This window comes from Microchirus variegatus, assembly GCF_963457635.1.
Source record: "Microchirus variegatus genome assembly, chromosome: 15".
In the NCBI taxonomy this organism is placed as follows: Eukaryota; Metazoa; Chordata; class Actinopteri; order Pleuronectiformes; family Soleidae; genus Microchirus; species Microchirus variegatus.
In genome coordinates, this window is record NC_139816.1 from 6171872 (window position 1) to 6197625 (window position 25754).

The window sequence follows — 25754 nt, forward strand, 5'->3', positions numbered from 1 at the left end:
GATAAAACAATACAATATGGAAATAGATTTGTATCAAAACACAAAAAATAAAAAATACACAAATATGGGTTTAATCACTTAAAAATATTGTATTTTATTTTGTTTGAAAATACAGTTTTTCGACCGTGGACAGGGCCTTAAGAAGCTGCCTGCTGATTGGCTAATGAGTTTTGGAGCAACAGCTAATACTTATAAGTATCTAACGTTTATAATCTGACATATGCTAGATACTTGCATAACTGATAACTGTTTTGTTGGATGCTGACAGGGGAAAACTTCCACAAGTACAGGGCCTCCTAGCCTGTGACTACTTCCGATCCATGAGCTGTCGCTCCAAAACTCAGTAGCCAATCAATCAACAGGCAACTTCCTAAGCCCCGCCCACGGTCAGAATCGCAAACAACCAAAAAACGCGAAAGAGTCGGAGCAAACAATATTCCCAATCATTGCAAACAGAAAGAGTATTTTCAAACAAATAAAATACAATTTTTTGAATGATTTAATCCATATTTTATCTGCAATTTGTGTATTTTGATTTCGTGGTAAGAAGTATAAAACAAACTCACCTGACTTGGATTCTGGTGATGGAGGAGACAAACTGGAAACAGCCAGGTCGCTCTTTGACTTCTTTGGTTTCTTGGGGTGAATTTGCCATGGCTTCTCATAGTTGCTGTTGTGTTCTCGTTGCGTGTTCTTGTTTTCTGTTTTTGGAAAGAGAGACATTTTTGAATACTGTGGGTTATTGTAGGACACAGATTGTGTGTGTGTGTGTGTGTGTGTGTGTGTGTGTGTGTGTGTGTGTGTGTAGTGACCTGGGGAGCTCTGCGCCCACAAAGCTGCAGAGCCAGAAAGAGCTCGGTGCAGCTTGGCAGTGCTGTCTTGCTTGGTCTGCAGGTGATCAATGAGGAAAGGGATCGGATGGTCTGGAGTCTCCGTTATCAATTTGGTCATCAATTCCTACAACGAGCAAATAAAGGAAAAGGCGGTTAGAGAAAGGTAGAGGAAAAAAAGAGAGAGATAGTAGAGTCCTCGAGTAGAGATACTCAATCCATACAAGATTTATTATAAGTCTCACTTTGTGGTTGCCTTCACTATCAAGGGAGAGTAGATGAAAACATTAGTCAGTGTGCAGAGATAATCCCCTCATCTTCACTGTGGCTGCAGCAATTTATTACAAAAAAAAGAAAGAAAGGCAGCATAAAAAAGAGACAACAGTGTGTCCCTAAAGATGGGAGCACTTCCCCTTTGTATCAATTAGCAGCAAACACGTCCACGAGCTCCGACCAAATTGAATCAGGACAGGAGGAGGAACAAGTAAACAACCAGACTGGGGTTTTAAGACAAACAAAGAGGTTTAAAACAGTGAGGATGATTTGATGAAGTGTGTTTGATACAAGAAGAGACAAACAGGAAAAACAATGATCATGAATCACTGAAAAAGAGATCATTATTATAAAGTTTAAATTTAGGAAAAAACTAAGACACAAAACACTGACACGTTATTAAATGTGGTCATTAAAAGATGCTCTGTTATGAGGATTGTGAAGAGTAAAGCATTTAGGGAGTCGATTACTGTAAATCATGAGGAAGTGAAGCATTGAACTGAAGAAATTACTTCAAACTACTAAAGAAAGTGGAGAAGAAAGAGAGCCTAAAAATTTAGGTCTCAGTTTCGCTTCAAGTGAACCAAATGGACTACAACGCAGGGCATTGTGGGTAAACACAAGCAAAACATAAGCGCCTGTAGAACGATACCCAAGACCACGTGTGTTGTATGTTCACATAAAATGTTTTGCTCTCATGTTGAGTGAGTTTTCATGTTTGTCTTCTCCTTCAGTAATTCTTGTTGCAGCGCCGCCCTCAGGCGCGGAGGGGAATATCTTATTCAAAAGGTTTCGGTTCATTTCACTAAGGTGTGAAGCAAACTCGGAGCGGCTGACTGTCGCAAAAACCCCAGATGAACAGAGTCTGGTGGAGACTATTAGGTGTGAGAATGACCTGAGAGTGTCCAATCTGCATGTGTTTGGACTGTATGAGTGACCTAGAGTCATCCTTTCAGAACATTCTACAGGGGGGGTGAGTGACTCTAAAAGAGTTTTTGTGACAGATGGAGCTTTTCAAATCCTCCAAGAACATCATCTGAATCTACAAACGCAACGAGAACATCGACGGTCAGAAAGCACAGGATTCTATAAACATTTTGGCACCAACGAAAAAACTATTCAGCTACACCAGTGCCTCTGAGGCTGTAGTGAAATGAGGAAGTGTGTATGTGTGTGTGTGTGTGTGTGTGTGTGTACTGCCGATATAATAAATAAAAAATTAAGTCTGAACTGTTTAAGCAAGTCACAGCAGCTGGGCCAGATTTCAGGACGACTACTGCAGAGAGGAGTCGTTAGTAGACTGCGGTGAATTGACAGTAATGTATGGATGAAGTGTGTGTGTGTGTGTGTGGCCATGTATTACTGAGCTGTGATGGCTCGTATGGGTTTGCCCTTGCAGACCTGCTAATGTATCAGCAGGTGTGTGTGTGTGTGTGTGTGTGTGTTTCAGGTGTGGGGAGGGCTGTGTGTGTTTGTCCTAAACCTGGTCCCAGTGAGACACGTATAATAAGTTCAGGGCTACGGAAGTCACTGCAGTGTGTCCTCAGAAGAATAGCTTTGCTAAAATGTGTGTGTGTGTGTGCTATAGTTGGCTAGCATCGGCTGTGCCGCATGTGCTCAGAAAGTTAATCAGGTAAGTGGTCAGGGGGAAATTCCTGCCTGGCCCCGGCAGCTACAACAGTTCTAACAGTGTGTGTGCGCGAACAAGGATGACACACACACACACACACACTCCTCTGCTTGTCGAGTAAAACCGCTCCACAAGAGTAAACATCGAAAAAATACACACAGAGTCAACAACCCAGCAGTTAAATAAATCATATCTCCTCAGACGTGCGGTGGATTTCTGAGGCCTGAAATGTGTATTTTTATACCTAATCTGTCAACAATAATAGGATTTGTAAATGAATGTTGTTATTTGGGAGGATATACACTGGATTTTTCTGAAGTCTTAATACCTGTTGTGCGAGGAAAAAGAGGTGGAGGAGGAGGAGGATTGCTTTCCCAGTGGAAAGTGCACACTCAGATGTGAAGAGAGAGAGTGTGGCACAGGCATAAACAACATCTATGACACAGACGGCAGTGAAATGAAAGACAGACGGAAAAAAGAAAAACCTTGAAAATCACCCTCTCTTAACACAGAGTGTTCAGCACAGACGACGCGAGCTGCTCGCTGAGCAAAAGGTGCGTTTGTGTCCTTCGCCGTCTCCATCTTAGCGATTCTGTGCATGCGTCACATGACACGTCGCGTATGAAAAAAGACAAAAAAAAGGAGAGCGAGGTAACTGTATCTGACACTTTCAATTTCTATGGTAATAACACGACGCTGTCCTGTTCAATAAGCCCGCGCACTTTCACTGGGAATCAAATTCTCTTTGACGGGAGTCAGAGACAAAAAATTGGGTCAAAATTTCTGTCATAAAAATGGACTTTAATGTGTTTTATCAAGGCAACAGGTGTCACGAGCAGCTGAGACGCTCATACGTCCATATCTGTGGATATCTGTGGATATCTGGAGTGAGGTTTGTGAAAGCCTCGGGCGCTTTGGTCGGACCGTGGTAATTGACAAAGCAGACAGCCAGAAAAGAGACACCCACGTCCTTGGAAAAACCTGAAGGACGACGTCTGGCTCGGCCGGGTGACAATCATGATATTGTCAGTGATGCTTGCTTGCAAATCCACAACTTAAACAACAACTTAAACAACAACAACAAGTTGAGCCAATAATTAGGGAAAGCTCTGAGGGTCGTTGACGAGTGGTCGACTGAAGGACAGAGGAGGGAGAGTTGAACAATGACAAACACCTTCCATCCTGTTTAAGTGTGCTGCTGCTGCTGCTGAGGACAACAAAGAGTTCTGTTAGATTTTCAACCATGGACTCGAAGAAAAAGGTAGAGGGAGAAAATCCCATTTGATTTGATTCCTGATCCTTACACGTATTCTTGAACTTATCCATTTCCTACCACTTTATCCTCCACATGAGGGTCACAGTGGGAGTGATGTGCCAATCTCTGCTGACATAGGCCTTTGACCTATGGTCAATTGAGAGGGTCCAATTTATCTCATCCCCATTTTGCATGTTTTTAATCTGTGGGAGGAAGTGTATCATGAACCCGGGTCTTCTAGCTGCAAATGCAAGAGTGCGAACTTATCTACGAGGGATTTTAAATGATTAACCATTACTCGACTTACAAAAGAGGAATAAGACATTTAGAGGAAGTCTTGGAAAGAAATCCACTCTTTAGGGAGTACCACAAATAAAAAATAAAATGCCAGACATGTACTCCAAAAACAGGCTGAATCTTGAAAACTAAGTCTAGGACTGCCAAAGATGTTGTACATATGTAATATAGTTCAACGCTCAAATTGGAAATGTGAAATGTCATATCAGAGTTCCTATTTTGTTATAAACAAAAACTGCGATTGCACATTCAAAACACACAGTAATATTGAATAACTGCCAGATATTGAGACTTCTCTTGGGGAAAAAAACGGCACACTCACTCTTTGAACATTTCTCTGACAATTCTGCAGCCATAAAAATCAAAATAAATCCAGGCAGCCTGGAATTTCAAAGTGGGTTATCATCACCATCACCTGCATTGTATTCTGAATTAACGTCAATCAATACACACACTCCGCAGCTGTGGCTGTGATCAGCTATAAAAGAAAAAAGGTTTTTCATGACGTGCCCTTGTGTAAAAACATTTAAATGCAACAACAGCTCTTCCACGACTCCCCTGAGCCCTCTGCGGCCCCGTCTCCTGTGCTCGAGGCCACTGATTTACAGTACCTGCCACTTGCCAGTAAAATACAGAGTATCTCGATACAGGGTATTTAAGGTGATACCTGTGTGTCCGTTTAATCTTCTTCATACGAAAGAGAAAAAAAGAAAAAGGTCATTAGTGGAGAAAAAACGAGAGGAGAACGTGACAGGCCAGTTTAGGTGAGGATGAGTAGACACAGAGTGAGAGGAAAGATGCCACTGGAAGAGATCCAGACCTTGACAAGAGCAGTGTGTGTGTGTGTGTGTGTGTGTGTGTGTGTGTGTGTGTGTGTGTGTGTGTGTGTGTGTGTGTGTGTGAGGCAATGTCACCTGACCAGGCAGACAACGTCACATGATACTCATCAGAAGAGATGGAGGAGATGCTTTTAACCATCTCACTCACTTCACCCTGAGGAAAAGGCTTCACGTCCCTTTTATAAAGACATGTTTTTGTTCCTGTGTGATTCACGGCGTCTCAGGATGAGCAGTGGGGGGGGGGGGCTAAGGTTTTTTTATATAAACTTAAATTATTTATGGACTTTAAGCACAACAAGAACTTTCTCAAGAATAATGTTTTTTTATATATATTTCCTATGAGTGAACTACATCATTCATGTGTACACTGAATCCCCCAACAGCATCTAAACTACATATGATCTCACCCTCTCGTGTGTTCATGCTTGATTACAAAGATGGAAGTACAACAGTGGCTCTGAAGTGCAAATCACCAACATTAACTGAAACACACCAACACTAGCCAAACACTACAGCATTAGCTAAAACACATCATTAACTGAAACATACCAACATTAACTAAAACACAACATTAACTGGAACATATGACAACATTAGCTAAAACACACCAACATTAGCTAAAACACTGCAACATTAGCTAAAAACACGCCAACATTAACTAAAACACACCAACATTAGCTAAAACACTACAACAACATTAACTAAAACACACAAACATTAGCTAAAACATTACAACAACATTAACTAAAACACACAAACATTAGCTAAAACACTACAACAACATTAACTAAAACACACCAACATTAGCTAAAACACTACAACAACATTAACTAAAACACACAAACATTAGCTAAAACACTACAACATTAGCTAAAAACACGCCAACATTAACTAAAACACACCAACATTAGCTAAAACACTACAACAACATTAACTAAAACACACAAACATTAGATAAAACATTACAACATTATCTGAAACTACATGAACTGAAACAGTGCCGTTCTGTTTCAGTTCATGTTGTTGTGTTTCAGTAAATGTTGTGTTTAAGTTAACGTTGTTGTGATTTGCACTTCAGGGCCACCGTAAACGACCCATGTTTCTCTGTTCGTCACTTTACTAAATATTACTAAACAGTTAAATAATATGTGATCATAATGTGGAAATGTTTTGATCTGACAAGATGATTCTTCAACTTACAATTTGTCGTATAAACTTGTGTGGTTTGGTCCAGAGGGCAAATTTGGGAGCTGCATTTGGCATTTTTAAGTATAGCAATGAAAACACTATAAAAAGTAACTTCTACACATTTACAGCAGGAGAAAATCACCGACTTAAATGACAGTATTTTGGCATAATTTAGGGTCCAACTCCATCAAAAAATGTTTTGGTGTACAATTTTTAGCTTGTGTTTCTTTTCCAAAACAGGAAAAATACACCCAATATGAATAAATAACCTAAACGGCTTTTAAATACAACTAAAAGACATGTAACATCTAATATCTCATAGATTATAAAGGCTTGTGCTGTTTCCATCCCTCTGTGAACTAAAATACACACACAGAATTAGTCACCAGCTGTAGAAACAGGTTAATTGTCAGTGTTTCCTATACTGCCATTCCAATTACACACAGCAGTGAACCCTGAGCATCCTCAGGCTATAAGTGAACATGTATATAATGTAATTATTGTGCACCACACACACACACACTTCCTGACGCTTCCTAACGCCACCTGATGTCGCAAATCTCCGTCGATGGACGCAGCTCATGGTCTCACAGATCCCCTTTGACTTTCCTCATCACCTCTTCCTCTGGCCTCAGGCTGCCTGTTCATCTGCCCGTCTTGTAATTACTCTGAGTGTGCATGAAGGTTAACGCTATAAACCCATGCATGACAGGGTGTAAGTAAGACAAAGAGGCACGTCACTGAATTTAAATGGAAATGAAAAACGCTGTCTCTGTTGGTTATAAGTTTAAACCTCAAAATGTTGACAGTTGTTTTCTGGAAATGTAAATCCATCCGAGATGATAGATGTGAAAGACACTTTTCAATTCCCACAGTGTCGGCTCACAGGAGTTGTGTGTTTATATATAAATATGTACTATACTAACACATTAGCATACAAACGACTGGGGCAAAAGTATAATTTTGCTCAGTGGACAAACTACACACTTCCATGAAGGTATAATATAAAAAGTAATTTTACTGATTTAAAAAAAAAAAATCCCAAAACAAAACAGTAAAAGCACCTCATTAGCCACTATTTCTGCAGTAAAAACAACCATTTTTGTCAAATGTTCTCACTCTGATTTGTAGGCCGAGGTAAAAAATAATAAACAAATGAAATGAAGCGACCGAGTGCGGAGACGAAATTACTGGTTTTTATGACCCGACGTGTGGGAGGTAAGTCGATGATAAAGTAACCCTGTCAGAGTGAAATGTTTCCAGGTGTGTTTGAGCCGGACGTGAGCTGTAATAAGAGAGCGATGATGGATTCTTGTGGATGTGGAAGTGAACTGCTCCGCTTGTGCTTAACCATCTGTGGGCGTTGTTTTTGTCTCTCTCAGGTCAAGAATAACTAAATGTTTCATATCCTGACTTTGATTGTTTGTGACACAAGCCACAGATTGTATTTCATACTTTCCCGTAAAATTCTATGTTGGGTTTAGTCAGACGTTTGGTCAACTACAGTCGGCTCAAAAAAGCTGCTCAGCTTTTAACTGATACAGCAAAATGAGAGCACATTACTCCTAATTTTAATATCACTTAGTTGGACTTTTAAACGTCTTTATGGTCAGCATCTACACAACATGCTTCAGCCTGACACTCTCTGTTCTCCAAAGATGACGGTGTTCATAAAGTGCTTTATACACTACCGTTAAAAAGTTTGGGGTGAAGGAAAAGCATTTTTTCAATGAATATAGGAATGTATATATATTTTTATAAATATTTGATTGTGCCATCTGACATCATTGTGAAGTTAAAAAATGAGTTAAAACAGAATAGTTATTCAATATATGCATTCCATCTATATTGAAAATACTTTTTAAAAATACCTTTTCTGAAGCTTTATTTGTCATTGACCCAAATCAACTCTATACATTGTTAATGTGGTAAACGACTATTCTAGCTGCAAACGTCTGGTTTTTAATGGAATATGTACATAGGTGTATAGAGGCCCATTTCCAGTGTTCTAATGGTACATTGTGTTTGCAAATCGCATTAGAAGGCTATTGGATGATTAGAAAACCCTTGAAAACCCTTGTGCAATGATGTTAGCACAGCTGAAAACAGTTTTGCCGCTTCTTTATTTTGAATAAAAATCATTATTTCTAATCTTGACAATCTCCTAAATATTCATTTTGCAACTCTTCTGATGAATAAAAGTGTGACTTTTATAGAAAACACAACCAACATTGTATAAGTGTGCCCAAACTTTTGAACGGGAGTGTAAACGTGGATTGTATTGGAAAACTGTGCAGAATTTCCACCTAAAAAGACACCTAAACAAGACACCTGACTAGACAAGTAATATATGTACTTCTCTGTAATAGGAATGGAAGCGTTAAAACAGAAAGGTGGAAACAGCCCAAATCCAATCACACAAAGTCCAATAAACCTCGTCTTAAGGGAGCGGATCAATAGGTCAGTCAGAGACGCTTCAATGAACTGACCTCGATTCACTGCTGCGTGAGATAGAGACCCCCGAGCACTGAAGATGAGAAGAACTTCTCAGCTGAGCAGGTTGGACCAAAACTTTTTCAGAGTGGATGAATATATGGATTCATTTCCTCACTATAGTATAGGTAACAAACTACAGGTCAGCTGATTCATTCATTCAGCCACTGCTGGAAATAGCACAGATAACACAACGGTGTCATGAACAACATTTACATGATCCATTGTTTTCCCTCTGTGAAAAATGCCAACACTGCTCCTTTTTCCTCTTTACCTGCTGCACCGCTTACATACATTTAAATGTCAGCTTTGATAATGTCAAAGTCATTATTCTATATATTTTTTTCCCTCATAAACTGAAGAGTCATATTTCAAAATGCCAGAAAAGGCTAAAATAATGCACTTCAGTGGGAACGCGCACACACACTTTGTAAATGACAACAAATGCTGCAACGGGACCAAAAAAAAAAGAAGAAGAAAGAGTCGGCGTTTGAAAAGAATATCAATATTAAGTGGCTGACAATAATCCAGGGTACAGTTCCTGCAATTATGATGAAAGGCAGCTTGAGTTTTGAGAGAATATTCTCAAAGTGTTGACTCAGCGTGTTCGCTCTCAAAAAGCAACCATTTAATTAGTGAGACACAGGAGGAGGAGGAGGGGGGAGAGGAAAAAAAAAAAAAATTCTCTGGCAAATCATAAGCCATGTCTCATCAGAGTGAGTAAATGAATCCCTGCTCGCTGTTACACAGACATTTTAATGCTCAGGGCTCCGCGTGAGGCATCAGGATGAAGAGGAAACAGTTTCTCCAACACTGAAACACACAGTGTGTTTAATTAGGTATAGATCAGGAGTGGTGGACTTATTCATTGGTCGGCCGATCAATTTTTGCAATTTTTAAAATAATCTTCATTGGCGTTTTGTGCCAAGAGACTTGAAAAATGCTGCTACAATCTCTATTTTTCATTAAGAAATGTTCTTCTGACGAACATGATTAATCGTTTCAGATATTTAGCGTTTCTTTGAGCTTATTTTTCATTTAAATATAATCAGTACCAGAGCTATAGTCTGCGCTGGTTTCTGAAGGTTGGCGCCGCATAAGAAAAAGCCATAATGGTCGACGTACAGCTCTGACATATTTACTGTCGGATGACTCATATCTTAAAAAGGACGTGATACAGATACACTCTGCGACAGAGTTTGTTTCTTTAAATTGTAAAACATGGTTAAGATGAGCTTAAGATCAGGTTAATCCTGTTATTGGTCATTATGTTAAATTGGCTACATCTGTGCGACACAGTACTAAATGATGCTTTATACAGATTTGCCATATGTAAACTGGATGACTCCATAAATCATCAAATTGCAGACGTTAACAATTTTTTCAACTTTGTTTCATTGGATGATAAAGAAATCTGCTGTAGCGAATCTCTGCATCTGATCACAAGGAAAATTAGAACAATTCTTTCTTCCTCCCTGCTCCCTCCTCGATTCTTCTCCTCCTGACTGGTTTCTTCACAGCCGAGTGCACGCTGATGGATTTTCTTTGAGGGCCTCAATGAAATGGCAAAGATTTTTCAAGCGCAACACGCAAGAGTAGAGGCCGGCTGCATCATTTACTCATGAGGAGAGCGCCATAGTTACACAGGATAGTTGTGATTTATCGTCCTCTTACTATCTTTCCCCCCACATTCAGTCAGAATCACCCTTGAAATCCATAACTGCAGGATTCATCTTCACATTACACCATGATCTCAACATGGTTCAAAAGAGCTCAGCTCCGTGGCTGTGCTGCTGGTGTATACACACAAATGCTCCCTCAGTTAGGTCTGACAGTATGACAGACGCACCATACAAATAATTTTGCGTTGTTTCTGCTCACAAAGACCAAACGGAGGCAGAACAAGAACAATGAAAAGTCACGCACTGCAGCTTTAATCAGGTTCGCTTTCATTAGCTTCAATTGTTCAAATCAAGGAGACACAGTTTTTAAATTGTGCTGAGGTGAGAGCACTAGCAGAGGAAAACAGAGGCTGGGAGAGGAAAAACACACACACACAGGACTGACAACGTGCCGCTGAGCCTCTGCGTCCTCACAGTTTCTAAAATCTCCAATGTCAGACATGAGTCTCTGTCCGCGGTGCTGAAATCAGCCTCACTAGCACTCTAACATCTGTTCAACATACAGTTAGAGTTCATGTTGGTCCTCCAGCTGAAGCTCAGAACTGACACGTCAGCACTTTTTCTAAATGCAAAAAAACACACCGTGTGTGTGCGTGGGTGCACGTGAACCAGAGGAGGAAAATGCATATGCTGCTTCTTTTTTTTTTTTTACTATCAAAACCTTGTTAAGTAAACTACAGCACCTGTATATGTATATTTTGAGCCTCTCATTGCACCACATCAGCAACTACAGCACCTGGAACACTGTTTTTTAACATGTTCTATGAATTTGGTAAAACTTTGGGGTTTGGATTAAGAATCTTTAAGTTGAGTTACTCACATTGTTGTGGCAAACGTGAACTTAACTCCTTATCTGTAGGCAGGTTCCTGTGGGCTTGACTCATGTTACCGTCACAGAGGCGAGGAAGAGTCACGTAAACGGGTTTGCACATTAATTTCCACTTGCCATAACGCTCCAGTTTGGTGTGAATTAAGATCTATAGATTTAAACCGTAACATAATGGTCAAAAAACTTTTTAAACCAAACCTAGAACAGATTCTAACGAACAAGTCCACGAAAGCCACGTTCCTTTCTTTGCAAGAATATTTACTCAAACGGTTGTAATCCTGGATGAATCATTTAAACTAACCCTAAACTAAGATAAGACACAAACTATGCGACTTTCAAGGTTCCCTCCCTTGATACCAAGGGCACCAGTTAGGCATCTGGATCAGATCCACTATCTCAAGTCTTACTAACAGACCTATGTATGTATCAGAGCTGGCACGCTGCTCGCCAGAATCTGAGATGATGATGATGATGCTTCACTGTTCACATGTCAGATATCGTCTCAGTTCTCCTCAGATCTGAGCTCTCAACAATAAAATTTAACTCATCACAGACTCCAGAGGTTCCATCATTGATCATCTCACCTCATAATTGATAAAAATCTCTCCAACACTTGGTATGGTCTGTAAACTGCTGCTCCTGAATCTAGGAAGGTTTTTAGTGGAGGAGAATGGGTTAAATGCAGAGAAGGAGTTTCCCCTGCAGGGCTGATAAAATACTCATTTATTTAATTACTTCCTTTTAACTTTTATATTCTGTTGTGAGTTTCCGTCTCTGTATCTATGCTGCCATCTTGACCAGGTCTCCCTAGAAGAAGAGATGTTGGATCTCAATGGGATCTTCTTGGCTTCAATAAAGGATAGAAAATAACACTGCTTTGAGCACAGTGCACGTCACTCCTACAGCATCCCCACTCCTGTCTTGTGGTGGCGTTTTACGGCTCTTGTTTAACAGAGATTGACAGACTCACAGATCTGCTGCTGCAGCTCCAGCAAAGCCAGTGGGATTTGATGTTCCCCGTCTCTGCTGTGATTATACCTCAACACACCGGTGTGCTTCTGCTTTCAGAACTAAATCCAGACGGCAGAGAAAAAAAAAAAAAGGATGAAGTCATGCTCTGCCCCCCCCCCCCCCCCGGGTCACTGAGAAACCACGGCGGCGAGAATACGTACGCACAGACGCACACGCCACGACTGACAAACAGGACAGAGGCAGCTGGTGATGGAGGCTGTGTCCTCTGGAGCTGAACCAGAGTCAAGTCAAACATTCTGTGTGCAGCGTGGATTACAAGCAGCTTCTTCAACTCCAGCAAACACGAGCACAGAGTCAAGCCGAGGCAGCAGGTTTTACAAATGAACACGTGAACGTCAGGGAAAACTGTGGGAAACTACGGAGCCCCTAAAGGGACATAGTGGGATTTTTTTTGCGTTACCTCACACAAGTTCTGCGATCCCTTGCAAAACCTAGCTATAAGTTTTGCGTTACCTCACAATAAGTTTTGCGTTCCCTCGCAAAACCACGCAGTAAGTTTTGCGTTACCGCGCTACAAGTTTAGTGTTTCGTCACAGTAAGTTTAGCATAACGTCACAGTAAGTTTTGCGTTTCCGTGCTATAAGTTTAATGTTACGTCGCAGTAAGTTTTGCATTCCCTCGTAAAACCTAGCAATAAGTTTTGCGATACCTTACAGTAAGTGTTGCGTTACCGTGGGTTCAGGGTTCCCTTGAAAAACCTAGCTACAAGTTTTGTGTTCCCTCGCAAAAGCATGCAGTAAGTTTTGCGTTACCGTGCTATAAGTTTAACGTTACGTCGCAGTAAGTTTTACATTCCCTCGTAAAACCTAGCTATAAGTTTTGCGTTACCGCGCTACAAGCTCAGCGCTACGACGCAGTAATTTTTGCGTTACCTAGTAAAACCTATCTATAAGTTACCTCAAAGTAAGTATTACGTTACCTCAAAGTACATTTTGCGTTACCTCGCAGTAGGCTCTGTGCTACTTCGCAATAAGTTTTGCGCTACCTCAAAGTAAGTTTTGCGTTACCTTGCTTTAAGTTCTACGTTCTGACACTATAGGTTTATCGTTCTCGCAATGTTTAGTATATTTATTATTTATGGCCTTGTAGGGTTAGACAGAAAAAACATGATATCGCAAAAAAATTAATCTCACCATGTACCGTAGAAAAGTCTAAATGGAACTGAAAGAATGTCCAAAAAATAGCCACTTAATTTTTTAGAGGAGCTTTTCAGTCACTTTGCTGTTGTATGGAGAAATGTATATATGTCAATATTTATTACAGTACAGCTTTGTTCACATTTGCTTCCTACTTGTGAAAATTAAATAGTGTTTTGTTGCTCTTGTTTTGTTCACATTTTTTGAAAATGACATCAGCAGCTGCTATTTTAATTATAATTTGAGTAGTGCCATTTTTTTGTGTGTGTGTGTAATTAAGCGCAGTGGGATGGTTTCAGGAAGTGCGTAAAAATGAAAGTGTCATCCATCCACACACACACACAGGAGGATGAGGAATAAAAAGCCTGTGTGACTCCAGCTCACATTATTGCAGATGTCACCGTGGAGCACGAATAAATAAATAAATAAATGTTTATTCTGCTGCAGAGCCTAAAAATGCAGCTAATAAACTTGGCTTGAGTTCTTGGATGGAAATGACACTCACCTCAAACAAGGGTCCAATTTTGTTCTTCTCCAGGTAAGACTGGATCCTCGACTGCTGTGGAGACGCCATGGAGAGAGGAGGAGGAGGAGGAGGAGGAAGAGGAGAGAGAGTTGTGCCTCGGCAGCAGCTTCTTCAGCGGGATGAAATCATGGGGTGAGCCGGTGTCATTCGTCCTTCACAGGGAGCGTCTCTCCGCGTGGAAAAAAACACAATAAAAAAAACGTGCAGAAATGCCGCCTCAATGCGTCAATAAGCGCGGAGCAGGTGGAGGCTCATGGTGGTGGAGACTCAGCCCGGGACAGTCTCCAGTCTGTGGACTCACTGAGTCTCTCTCTATGTATGTGTGTGGCAGCAGCAGCAGCAGCAGCAGCAGTTTCCCCCGTGGTCGTGGACGAAGCAGGCAGATTACAAATCTTCCGCTCACTGGCTGCCAGTGGAAAGTGTGCCACTCCCATTTATCTCAGCTCAGCTCAGCCCAGCCTGCTCCTCTCTGCTCCGTGTCTCTGTGTGCATCCACCTGCTTATAGAGAGAGAGAGAAAAATATCATAATAATAATGTTAATCTGACCGTAAATACAAATCTGATTAATTACCACACTTGTGCTGGTGATTTAATTGACGCAGCTGCTGCGCATTCTGCTAATTAGAGAAGAAACGATGAGGAAAACTAAGCTACAGTGACTTTCATTCAGTGAAATTAAGACTAAACAGTATGAAAATATGAAATTAAGAAGTTTCCTTTTTATTACAGTCTGGGTTTGGGTGGAATATATTTGAATTATGTTAATTCAGAGAGCTTTTATTTTGAAATGGACATAACGAGCGACATATTTTTATTTCACGGTGAAAAACATGACTGCTATTATCTTAGATTGTGTTGATTTTGATCCACAGGAATTACAGTGTTTATTACTTTCACTTATAAACGGACATAAAAACAGAGATTTTATTTTCTTACCTTTTCTTCGACTTCAATGGAGTCCATTAACGGCCAAGTCCCATTTTAGCCTCTAACGATTGCTAGCTGGTAGATCGTTCAGACGCGTAACTCCGGAGAAAACTAATACTTAAATTTTCTTATACTTCGATTAAAAGTTCATTTATTCTCCACGCTACTGTTGCGATGTTACTTTCACTAATACACGAGTCTTTAAACCTAAAATATCCAACACAGGTCTCATGAGCACAGTCAAAAAAAAAATGTTAGCTTCCTCCCCAAAAAAATTAGCTTAGCTACACCTGTAATCAGCCTCAACCTTTAGCATTGCGCCCCCTAATGTTCAGGAGGAGTAATAAACACTGACAATACTAATTAATGGCTGCTACATTCTATGACATTCCTGACATATCAATAAATAAATAAATACAGAATATATAAATGCTTTACATTTATAAATTTAAGCTTTATTTACGCATAAGACAACACTATGAATATGTGTGTTGAGGAATTAGTTTTGAGTGTTTTTGTACAGGAATCGAGGCCGAATTGTGCTTTTACCATGATTTATATGCAACATAAGAAGTATAATTACTTTACGTGACGGTCTGTCAGAAATATGACAAAGTGCTGCTCAGGTCCTTGCAGTGAAACAGCTGAGAACGCCTGCTTTATTTTAAGCCCGAGCAGTTTCTTCACGTTCCAATAAAGGCGGAAAATAGCTGGTTTGCTGAAACTTGGTTCAGTGCATCTTTGTTTTAAGGTTTCATTGTGCACTGTTACCTTTTCTAAACACACAAAACTGCAATAATACAAAACAATTAAACCTGCTGAGTACCATAGTATCAGTTGTTCTGCATATAGTGTCAAGCTTTATTCACCCACTCAATGATAACGTCCAATAACAAGAAAAGGTAGCGTAAAAAGATACTTTATTTCCTGAGTACTGTCCATAGAAAATAACAGAATATACTGTAACTCATAGATCTACTACTGTACTGTACTGTATGTTAATACTGATAAACAATTGAAAAATAAAAAATATTCATATGCATGCAAGTGTCGTACAAATGTAAAATATCTGACAAACAAAAGCATGTCCTAAATTTGTATATTTACAGGCAAATAAAAAGGAGCGTTAGGAAATACACATTTTTACGGGGGTTTATGAAATACTGACGATAGAAGAAGAAAAGGCTAAATATACTGTAAACTAATAATATGACATTTATCACTCGTGAAAACAGCATCATTTTTGAGTTTTTGAGCTAATTCAACCTTTTTTCCTTCTCTCCGTCAGATTCATGACAGAATAAAAACAAAAATACATACATACAGTACAGCTGTGACATAATATAAAGTATTAAAAATACTATTTACCTTCTTTTTTTCTTCTTTCAAACTTCTATTTACACTTAAGGCAGCTATTATTCTCCACACACACACAAATAAAATGCTCAATAACTGTGTTTTTTTTAATAAAGTTTGATCCTTCAGGGGTTGGAGGAGAAAGAACACTTAGGTGCCCACGGAAACTTTGCAGCATCTTCCTGGCTGCAGTGCATTATGGGTCACCGTCCGGGGGCGGAGGCTGGCACAGTTTATACAACCTGGTCAGAGGAGAGGGAAAGAAAATACATTTAATCCAATTAATAATCAGCCGAGGACAAATAATCTGTCTTGGAAGTTCGGTTTGTACAAAAGTAAAAATATCCGGCTTGGTAAGATTCATGAGCGCCGTTTTCATTAATATAAAATATGATTTTGTGCTGCTTTAATGAACAGAAAACATTAGTTTATTCATAATTCATCACTTTTGCTTTCATCTCGGTGGAAATTCCTCCACGAGCAGCTTCACTGCCACTGTTTCACCCACATACTTACATATGTACGGAAGAGGGTTAGTGCCACGTGTTAAAGAAAATAATAGTAAAACAGCATGAATTCTGAGATTTATAGTCAGAATTCTGAGATTAAAGAAAAAAGTCAGAATTCTGAGATTAAAGAAAAAAGTCAGAATTCTGAGATTAAAGATTAAATCGGAATTCTGAGATTAAAATTTTAATTCTGAGATTAAAGATTATATCGGAATTCTGAGATTAAAGGTTATATCGGAATTCTGAGATTAAAGATAAAGTCGGAATTCTGAGATTAAAGATTATATTGGAATTCTGAGATTAAAGATAAAGTCAAAATTCTGAGATTTAAAAAAGTCAGAAATCTGAGATTAAAGAAAAAAGTCAGTAGTCTGAGATTAAAGTCAGAATTCTGTTATTAAAGAAAAGTCAGAATTCTGTTATTAAAGAAAAGTCAGAATACTGATATTAAACAAAAGTCAGAATTCTGAGATCAAAGAAAAAGCCAGAAGTATGAGATTATAGTCAGAATTCTGATATTAAAGAAAATTCTGAATTCTGAGATTAAAGATTAAATCGGAATTCTGAGATTAAAATTTGAATTCTGAGATTAAAGAAAAAAGTCAGAATTCTGAGATTAAAGAAAAAGTCAGAATTCTGAGAAAAAAAGTCAGCTTTAATGGTGTTTTCTTTGTTTTGTTTCCATGTGCCACTAATCCTCTACGAGGACACAAAGTGAGTGAGAGTGCAGAAACTTTGCTGTGCAGCCTGGACGTCTGGACGTCTCCACACCAATCATCCTGAGACTTAATTGTATTTGTCAATTCCACTAAAAGGTTCAAAAGGAGCCGCCTGTCACACAGAGCAGACCATAATATGTCACGGCCAAATGGCCCTGAGGTCTTGGAGCGAGTCACGGAAAGCACAGAGATCCTTCTTTCACTGAATTTGAGTGAGTTCAAATACAGCACAGAGACTCTAAAGAGACTGTCCTAATTTACAGTCTACAGTTTTATACAGTTAAACAGAATGATTGTGTAAAATCTCACACTGGAGCCACACAATGGAGATGTTCACTCTTTTTCTTCTTACCTTGGGACTGATGATGGCGTGCGATCCCTCACTCCCAGGTTCTTGGCAGAATTCTGAACTCTGGCTCCCTACAAGACAAAAACAGAAAAAAACGGTTAAGGACACTGTGGATAAACATGGACTGGACACAGAAGAGCTCTTTTAACCAATTTATGGAATTATATTTGATTTTATGGCTGTAGAATTGTACAAAAAATGTTCTTCTGCTTCCTTTTTCCAAGATAACTTTCAATCTCCATATTTATTACATACTTATTGAACATTACGGGGCTACCGTAATGACAAGTATATGGGGGGCAATTAACGCTCTATTTCTCGTGGGGCATTATTTTCACAATTAACCGAGTCATCGTTTGGTCCTTAAAATGTCAGAAGATGCTGAAAAATGTAAATCAGTTTTGGAAATTATGAAAAAACGTTTCTTCTTTATTATATGGAGCAAAGAAACAGGAAAAATATTCACTTTTAAGAAGCTGAAACAATCAGAAATGTTGTTTTAATCATGAAAAAAGCTTCATAATAGTTGACGATTCATTTAGTAACGGACTAATAATCGAGTGATTGTTTCAGCTCTAGTGCTGTGTCTAGTCTAGGAGTTACGGTAATAAGAAATACTCATCAGAAGTGTTTTAAACTAAGTTATTGGACATCTATTAAAAAAATTTATCTTGTGGCTTTGTATGCATTTACAAAATAACAGTGCGGCATCTGGTGATTCAGCATTTATTTATATATATATAAATGTATATAATGCATTGCCTTGAGTCGTGTGATTCACTGCTCTCCATTATCTGGAATCGAGTGTATAATTGCGTGCATTATTCAACGCCGCTGTATTGATTTTGCGTTGAGGTTCCGCTAATTTTAGCAGTAAAACTCTACACTTGGCTCTTGAACAGGTTTGTTGACAAAACTTTAGGATGAAATCTAACTGATGATGTGTTTGACTTCCTGTCCAGATCACGACTGATGAGAATCCACATGAATAAGTCAGCTCAACAATTACTGTGAGTGTAACTTGACTTTGAAAGACGACGACCGTTTGTGTTTGCGTGTTGTGCAGCGGTGGATTGTGCTCGGTCAGGTTCTCTCTCTCTCTCTCAGTTTGTTCACATGCTCGAGGTCTCTGAGTGCAGAGTCTGCACATCTACACATCTGCAGCAGAGGAGGAGGAGGACGAGGAAGAGTACGCTAAATACGCTACACTCAGCTTCTCCATTTAGACACAAACACCTGCTCTCACAAATAATTCAGTGCGTCTGAGATGCACACAAAGACACACAAGAGTCCACCGAGCAGCGAGCGGCTGAAGGTAAACTCAACAAAATAATGATATAAACACAAACAGTTTTGGTTTTGCTCCTATTTTTCGTGAATTTAACTAAAATAATGTAAGTTTTTCCTGTATAAACAGAAGTCTGAGACCTTGTGGTGCAACCGTGGCCGAGTCCAGATCAACGTACCGAGGCCTCATTGCTGCCCACAGATCCTGAGCCTGGTTTGCATGTTCACTACTGACTAAACACTTCACTTTTTTTTAATCCTTAAGACTTCAATTAACTCCTTTTTATTTGCATTTTTGCATTTATTTTAAAGGGTTAGGGTAAGGTCAGGCTTTACAAAATGCATTTTTCATTCGCTTTAGCAAGAATTGTGCAGAAGTCACAAAATAGACTTTGAAGTGTGACGTATTTGTGCTCAGATTTGTTGTTTGTATACAGTATTATTTGTTTCACTTCTAGATACCTGTAGTTAAATGTGTTGTGTAAATAGTTAACTTGGGCATAATATTGTTGAAATTGCACTTGTTTTTCTCAATAAATTAAAAAAGACCAAGGGGAAAAATGTGGGTTGTTTGTTGTAAAAAGGTTATTATGCTATTATTTGTCTGGTCCGGCCCACTGGAGATCAAATAGTGCAGTACTGTTAAAGTTAAAATGAGTTTCACACCACTGACCTATAGGTTGTGCAGAAAAGATTCTCTATATTGCACTTGGAAAGAAATCAGGCTAAATGCTCTGTGCGAAGTAAAATTCACTGTTTCAGGAGTGTGATTAGTGCACAGGTGTGGACATTAAAGTCCGCTCTAAAAAGCTCCACTCTTTTATGCGACAGAAACAAAAACCCTACAGCTGTGTAATGAACATGCTGCGAACTGCAGCAGGAAGAACATCCACCATCCACCATCCCATCTTGACTGCAGACCTTCACCTGTGTGAGATCAGCGCTCCATGGACGCAGCTGATCGAACAGCTGCTTTGCACCGATGTAGGATTTGTGCACATATTCAGGGGGAAACCAGTGTTCCACAGTCAATCAATCAATGACCTGATCAACTCTACAGTGCAACTAACTGTTAGTAAGTAAGTGAGAGTAAGTGTTCAGCAGAGGAAGTAGAGGTGAGTGATGTACGTCGAGTGCACGACGAAAGGCTAACAAACAAGAAGGAACGACACGACGAGTAAATCACAGTGACTGTGAGCAGGTGCAGGTGCGAGGATTCATGGATGAAATCTCCTCATATCAGAAGAAGACGGATGGTGTTTTTCAGACACACACATAAGTACTGACTCAAGGTCAGACCACGCACAGGCCAGTTACATCCTCCTGGCTGCCGGCCCACTTCTCTCTGTGTCTGTGTGTGTGTGTGTGTGTGTGTGTGTGTGTGGACATAAAGGCAGTATCACTGTCCTCTCCTCTCACTGCAAACGGCAAAACTAACCACTATCTAAGACATATAATCTGTGTTTTTTTGAACGAGCAAAGGCACAAGGAGGAATTCCTTCACTTGACCTCGAGAACACAAGAAGCAGCAGACTTTCAGCCAAACAAGTCGGCTGGATCTTTGGACATAATTCATATTTGTGTTTGTTGTGTAAACGTGCGATGAGATTAAAATGAGAGGCAGCAGAGGACAGAGCAGAGGCCTTCATGATTGTGAAGAACGGCAAAGAATAAAAGATACCGGACGCTGGCTGACCCTGACATTGTTATAGAGTCTGAGAGAAATCACACATTAACCCTAAGAACATCATATTACTATTACATTACCATGTGTAAACAGACAGTTTATACAGAGGCTATAAGAACATGCAATATAGAGCGTTTTATGACTGCAATGACTGGTAGACGGCGGTAGGTGGCGCCACATGCCAAAACATGATTTCAAAACATAAACATGATTTGCAGTCTGCAAAATATTGTTTTAAATGTATTTTGTATCTGTACTGTTGTTGTTGGTGAGTTCAGTTTGTTATATGAGCATAATTCCTGAGTCTCTGTGACATATTAGGAAGATTTTATAGCCAGTTGCTTTAGATTTATTACATAATGAACCTTTAAGGGTTAACTGTGAAGCTAAGATGCCATAGCTGCTCCTTTCTTTAAAGACAAACTCTCAACCATTGCTAATACTGTGTTCATATAATGATTCTGGATCCAGAAACTTTGCCGAGGTTATTTTTGACCATAAGAAGCACAACGTACCTGTTTCCTCATGACATCAGTGGCCTGCATGATGCAGCGAGGCGGCAGGCCGTGGTTTCTGGCGAGCAGGATGGCCTGCTCCAACGTCACACTCAGGGTGCAGCTGTTGATCACAGAGGAAAACAGAAAAGGTCAAATAAGCTCAAATTTACTCCTCCACATTGTTCTGGGTATCGTCAGGGGCTGAGGCTGAGGCTGAGGCTGAGAGGGGGAAGTGTTAAAGCCTGGCCAAATTTCACCAAATGTCAGCTGGGATTGGCTTCAGCTGCACAGAGACAGTCAGAGAATAATGAAGGATGGATTAGTTGGCATTTGGACACAATCACGATACAGAATTCTTCAGTTAAAGAGAAGAAGAAATAAGGAAAATAAGGAAACAGAAGAGTAGAGGTGTGTCACCGATTCTTACGTCTGTATTCAAACCCTCCTCTCGTCACATTAAACTCTCTCTCACTGAAGCTGTACATTCACAACAGATGGAGACAGAAGATCTGAGAGTGAGGAGAACATCGGTGGGGAAAATAAAACCATGCCAAACTCTTCATGTGGAAGGAGATGATGATGAATTCACCACGACGACGACATCAAAACCTCCCCGAGCAGGTTTTTTGGCTCTTTTTTTGTCACCTTGTCATTACCATAACATTTCCTCCTGCTTCACCTTCTCTTCACTAATTCATAAGCGTCACTCAATCTGGTTTTTTTCAGGCGTTAATGTCCACGTGACAATGTACAGTCACTGCTCTGAAGGTGTGAGGTGTGTTAAAAGCCACTGAGTCAATCTGTGTTGTCAGGTTGTTGGGTGACCTTCCTGTAACAGGCTCCATCGATCCAGAGTCTTTTCTCTGTAAATTAGAAGTGTCCAGAGTTCCCAGAGTGTCAGACTTAGGGCCGCGATCCAACCTCAGCTCTTTTCTTTTCTCCTCTTGTTGCAGAGTTTCACACCAAAAATACAACTGATAATATTATTTTGAGTAAAGCTGATTAAGATTCAAATGTTAATTTTCAGCCTCCCACACAAAGTCAAAGACATGGAGTTTCTTTAAATATCACTCCAGCTGAATCAGGATAAAGGAACTGCCCAAAATGACTCTCTGTGTGTGTGTGTGTGTGTGTGTGTGTGTGTGTGTGTGTGTGTGTGTGTGTGTGTGTGTGTGTGTGTGTGTCGCTGCACCGTTTCCATTTTCCTTCTTTTGTGCGACTTCTATCCATCTGTTTTATATCATCCAGCCAATATTCCATTTATGCTCAGTGGGTTCTCCAGAGCCATGTTCTTTCACATAAATCTCTTAAATTATTAAATATGAAGAAAAAGAAATAGAGCAACAAATACAAAGAAGAGAGTGTGTGTGTGTGTGTGTGTGTGAGCGGAATGGGAAACAGTGCGAGAAAAGGGTCTTTCTTTGAGAGTCGGTCAGTGCTTTGAAATCTGGATTAAGCTGATATAATATACATAATATTACACTTTACCTCCATCCATCAAGGCAGCTAATTCAATCAGAACTACCCTATGAATGCTGCCACACAGACGATGCAGTCTCCAGATTACTAAGCCTCGGTTTGATTTTTCAGTCAAATTAAACTGAAATTATACAGAGAATAACAGTAGAAATAATCCATATTCTGTCAACTGTGAGACGTTTACTCCTGTAGCCTCTTGTGGTCCTGTGCCCTCAATATTCTGCAACTTTGTGAGGGGGAAGTAGCGTTTAAAGGCCCTGGTATACTTCCGCGCAGGGTCCTGTAGTATCTCGCTTCACCATCGGGTGGCGGTACAAGTCTGGAAGCAGGGAATAGGACACATTCCTACGCAGCGGTTAGCTCAGACACGTGTCGGGGGGACTTTCCTTGGCAACGACTACTTCTTCTTCTGTGGTTGTTTCGAAAAGGTTTCTTCTGCCGGGTGGGCGGGGCTTAATACTCCACCTACTTCGGGTTCGGTCGTACGCGAGGACCTGAAGTCAGTTCACAAATAATCCCAAACATCGCAGTCTGTCTGCTCATCTGCTGCATGAGTTGTGGCTTGTGTATTATAATTTAAAACACACACACACACACACACACACACACACACACACACACACACACACACACACACACACACACACACACACACACACACACACACACACACACACACACACACACACACACACACACACACACACACACACACACACACACACACACACACACACACACACACACACACACACACACACACACAGACGCTGGGTGTTAATAAAGTAGCAGCAGTCAGTGCACAGACAGCAACTTTCTATTCTAGCTCAGGCAACAACGGCAGCTCCATCCACAGCGCTTTATCAAGCCATCAGTCACTGTGTGTGTGTGTGTGTGTGACTGAGACAAAAAGATAGGGAAACTGTCACGGTGGTAAAAAAGAAAAGAGAGAGGGTATCAGAGTAATGGGTGGGCGAGTTTGAGCAGAGATGAAAGATGAACGCTGGAACGAGGGATCAGCGGTGACAAACGATCAGGATATTTCCGTCCTCGCGCGTTGATGAATGGCGCCCTCAGCTGCTGGTGAATTGGGCGGCCATATATAAACTCCTATGAGGAGTAATTGACCTGTCTCCTTCCACGTCTTAAGTGCTCTGCCTGTTCAAAAGTCCTTAATCTGGTGTGAGAAACAATGAGCTCTATTAACTCCAATATCCTCCTCCTGCTGTTAATTAATGCAGATACGCGTGTATTAATAGATGAGCCCTGCGGCGCAGCACGGCGAGCCTATAGAGAGCTGGTGAAATTGGGTGTTAGACGGAGGAGAACAGAGCGGAGCCCAGGAGGAGAGGAAGCAGAGATGGATAAACGAGGAAGAGGAAGAGAAATCCTGCAGAGAGTTGTGAAAAAGAAGGAAAAATGATGAGCAGCGAACGGATCATTTAACACACGCAGACGCTCACCGGTGAACGCCGCTGTTGCACATGACGATGTGCGTGGCTCCCAGACGAGAGCAGAGCTCAGAGGCCACGGTGAGCAGACCCACTCCGGACGCACCGCACGCCGTGTACTGACAGGCGGCCGTGCGGCGGCAGCTGATGAAGCTCTCCATCAGGCGGTAGAGTTCCTCCACGGCGTTGAGCGGACGCATTAGCTAGAGGGGGAGAGAGAGAGAGAGAGACGTGGGTTAGTGCGGGATTAAACATGAAAACGGAAGCTTTGGGTGAGGACTTCAGATTATGGAGGTGCAACATACGATGTCACACGTGCGCGATGTTGCTCTTACCTTATCTATGAGGGCAGCTTTGGGTGCAGAGCTGGGCGACACGTTGGACTGATCCAGGTAGAACGCTCTGGGAGAAACAACAACAACAACTTTTAACTTCAAAACTTATATATAAGTGATTCCTGAGTGAAGGAAGCTGTCAAACGTACGGCCTGTGGGCCAGAACCAGTCCACCAGAGGGTCAACTCCAGCCCACAGGATGAATTTAATTTTCATATTACGACTAGTGCAGTGCCCGTAGGAAGTATGTATTCCTGGTAATGCATGATATGGAACGTAAAGGCTAAAAAAATACATAACACTGTGCAACCTCATTAGGCACAACACAAATGTGCAGCTGTCAAAGTGCATCAGAGCAAATGGATAATTTCCTGAATTTTAAAAAATTCATTAAAATTATTCCTTAAGAAGTTTGCAAATATTTTCAACACATCCTTGTTCAGGGCGATGCTGACTATTATGATGGTAAATTTCAAGTTATTCCGAGATACTTTTTTTTTTGCTGATGAGCTGCTGCCTGCCTGGTAAAGCATGATAAATCAGTGAAAATGTAAATTCCTCCAAAAAAAATTAAAATCAAGAATGCACACCATCAGGTCATGCTCAACAACAACAAATAAAAGGGTTGATCCTTTTTTTTTATGTATATAAAAGGTGTGTGACACCTGTTGCTAGCTGAAAACGACACAAAATGGAGGATCACACGCAAGAAAGGACGCTGTATCTAATCACGGGAAAACCACATTAACACAATACAGCCCCTCAGATTAGAATTCTACAGCTCAAAAAACATGTTAAGCATTTCTCGTCATACATACACATGTCAGGTATGATAGTATTGCTTGACCGCTAAAGGCTGCACATAGGAATAATGTTCAATTCACATTCGCTCTCTTCACAAAGACCAAGCACAGGCAGAATAATGTCGTTTTTTTTCTAATAAGACACAGTGGCATCAGGTCATCAGGAGCAGAGACTGTTTCTCTGGAGAAAACTGGGCCATTGGCTCGTCGTGGAGCTGCATCATGTGACTCACAATCAGCAGAGTAACACAGCACAAACACACACACACACACACACACACACACACACACACACACACTCTTCCCGGGCATCGCTCCAAGCAAAAGTGCCTCATTCATTCATT

At 40.5% G+C, this 25754-nt stretch overlaps 2 protein-coding genes across 4 annotated transcripts in view; both read right to left on the reverse strand.

The window, feature by feature from the left end:
• cUnh8orf34 (chromosome Un C8orf34 homolog) overlaps nucleotides 1-14058 on the reverse strand; it is a gene marked incomplete at both ends in the record, with an annotated part of 60122 nt that extends 46064 nt beyond the window's left edge. The window contains 3 exons of the mRNA XM_083901485.1: nucleotides 567-701; nucleotides 813-957; nucleotides 13990-14058. Coding sequence (XP_083757611.1) covers nucleotides 567-701; nucleotides 813-957; nucleotides 13990-14058 — 349 coding nt within the window. The remainder of the gene's footprint in view (nucleotides 1-566; nucleotides 702-812; nucleotides 958-13989) is intronic.
• A 2345-nt stretch (nucleotides 14059-16403) lies between these two features.
• The window catches only part of prex2 (phosphatidylinositol-3,4,5-trisphosphate-dependent Rac exchange factor 2), a gene marked incomplete at its 5' end in the record, with an annotated part of 93782 nt that continues 84431 nt past the window's right edge, over nucleotides 16404-25754 (reverse strand). For all 3 annotated transcript variants that reach the window (XM_083901571.1, XM_083901572.1, XM_083901570.1), the window contains 5 exons: nucleotides 16404-16536; nucleotides 17875-17942; nucleotides 21361-21463; nucleotides 24285-24475; nucleotides 24608-24674. In XM_083901571.1, coding sequence (XP_083757697.1) covers nucleotides 16491-16536; nucleotides 17875-17942; nucleotides 21361-21463; nucleotides 24285-24475; nucleotides 24608-24674 — 475 coding nt within the window. In that variant the 3' untranslated portion in view covers nucleotides 16404-16490. The remainder of the gene's footprint in view (nucleotides 16537-17874; nucleotides 17943-21360; nucleotides 21464-24284; nucleotides 24476-24607; nucleotides 24675-25754) is intronic.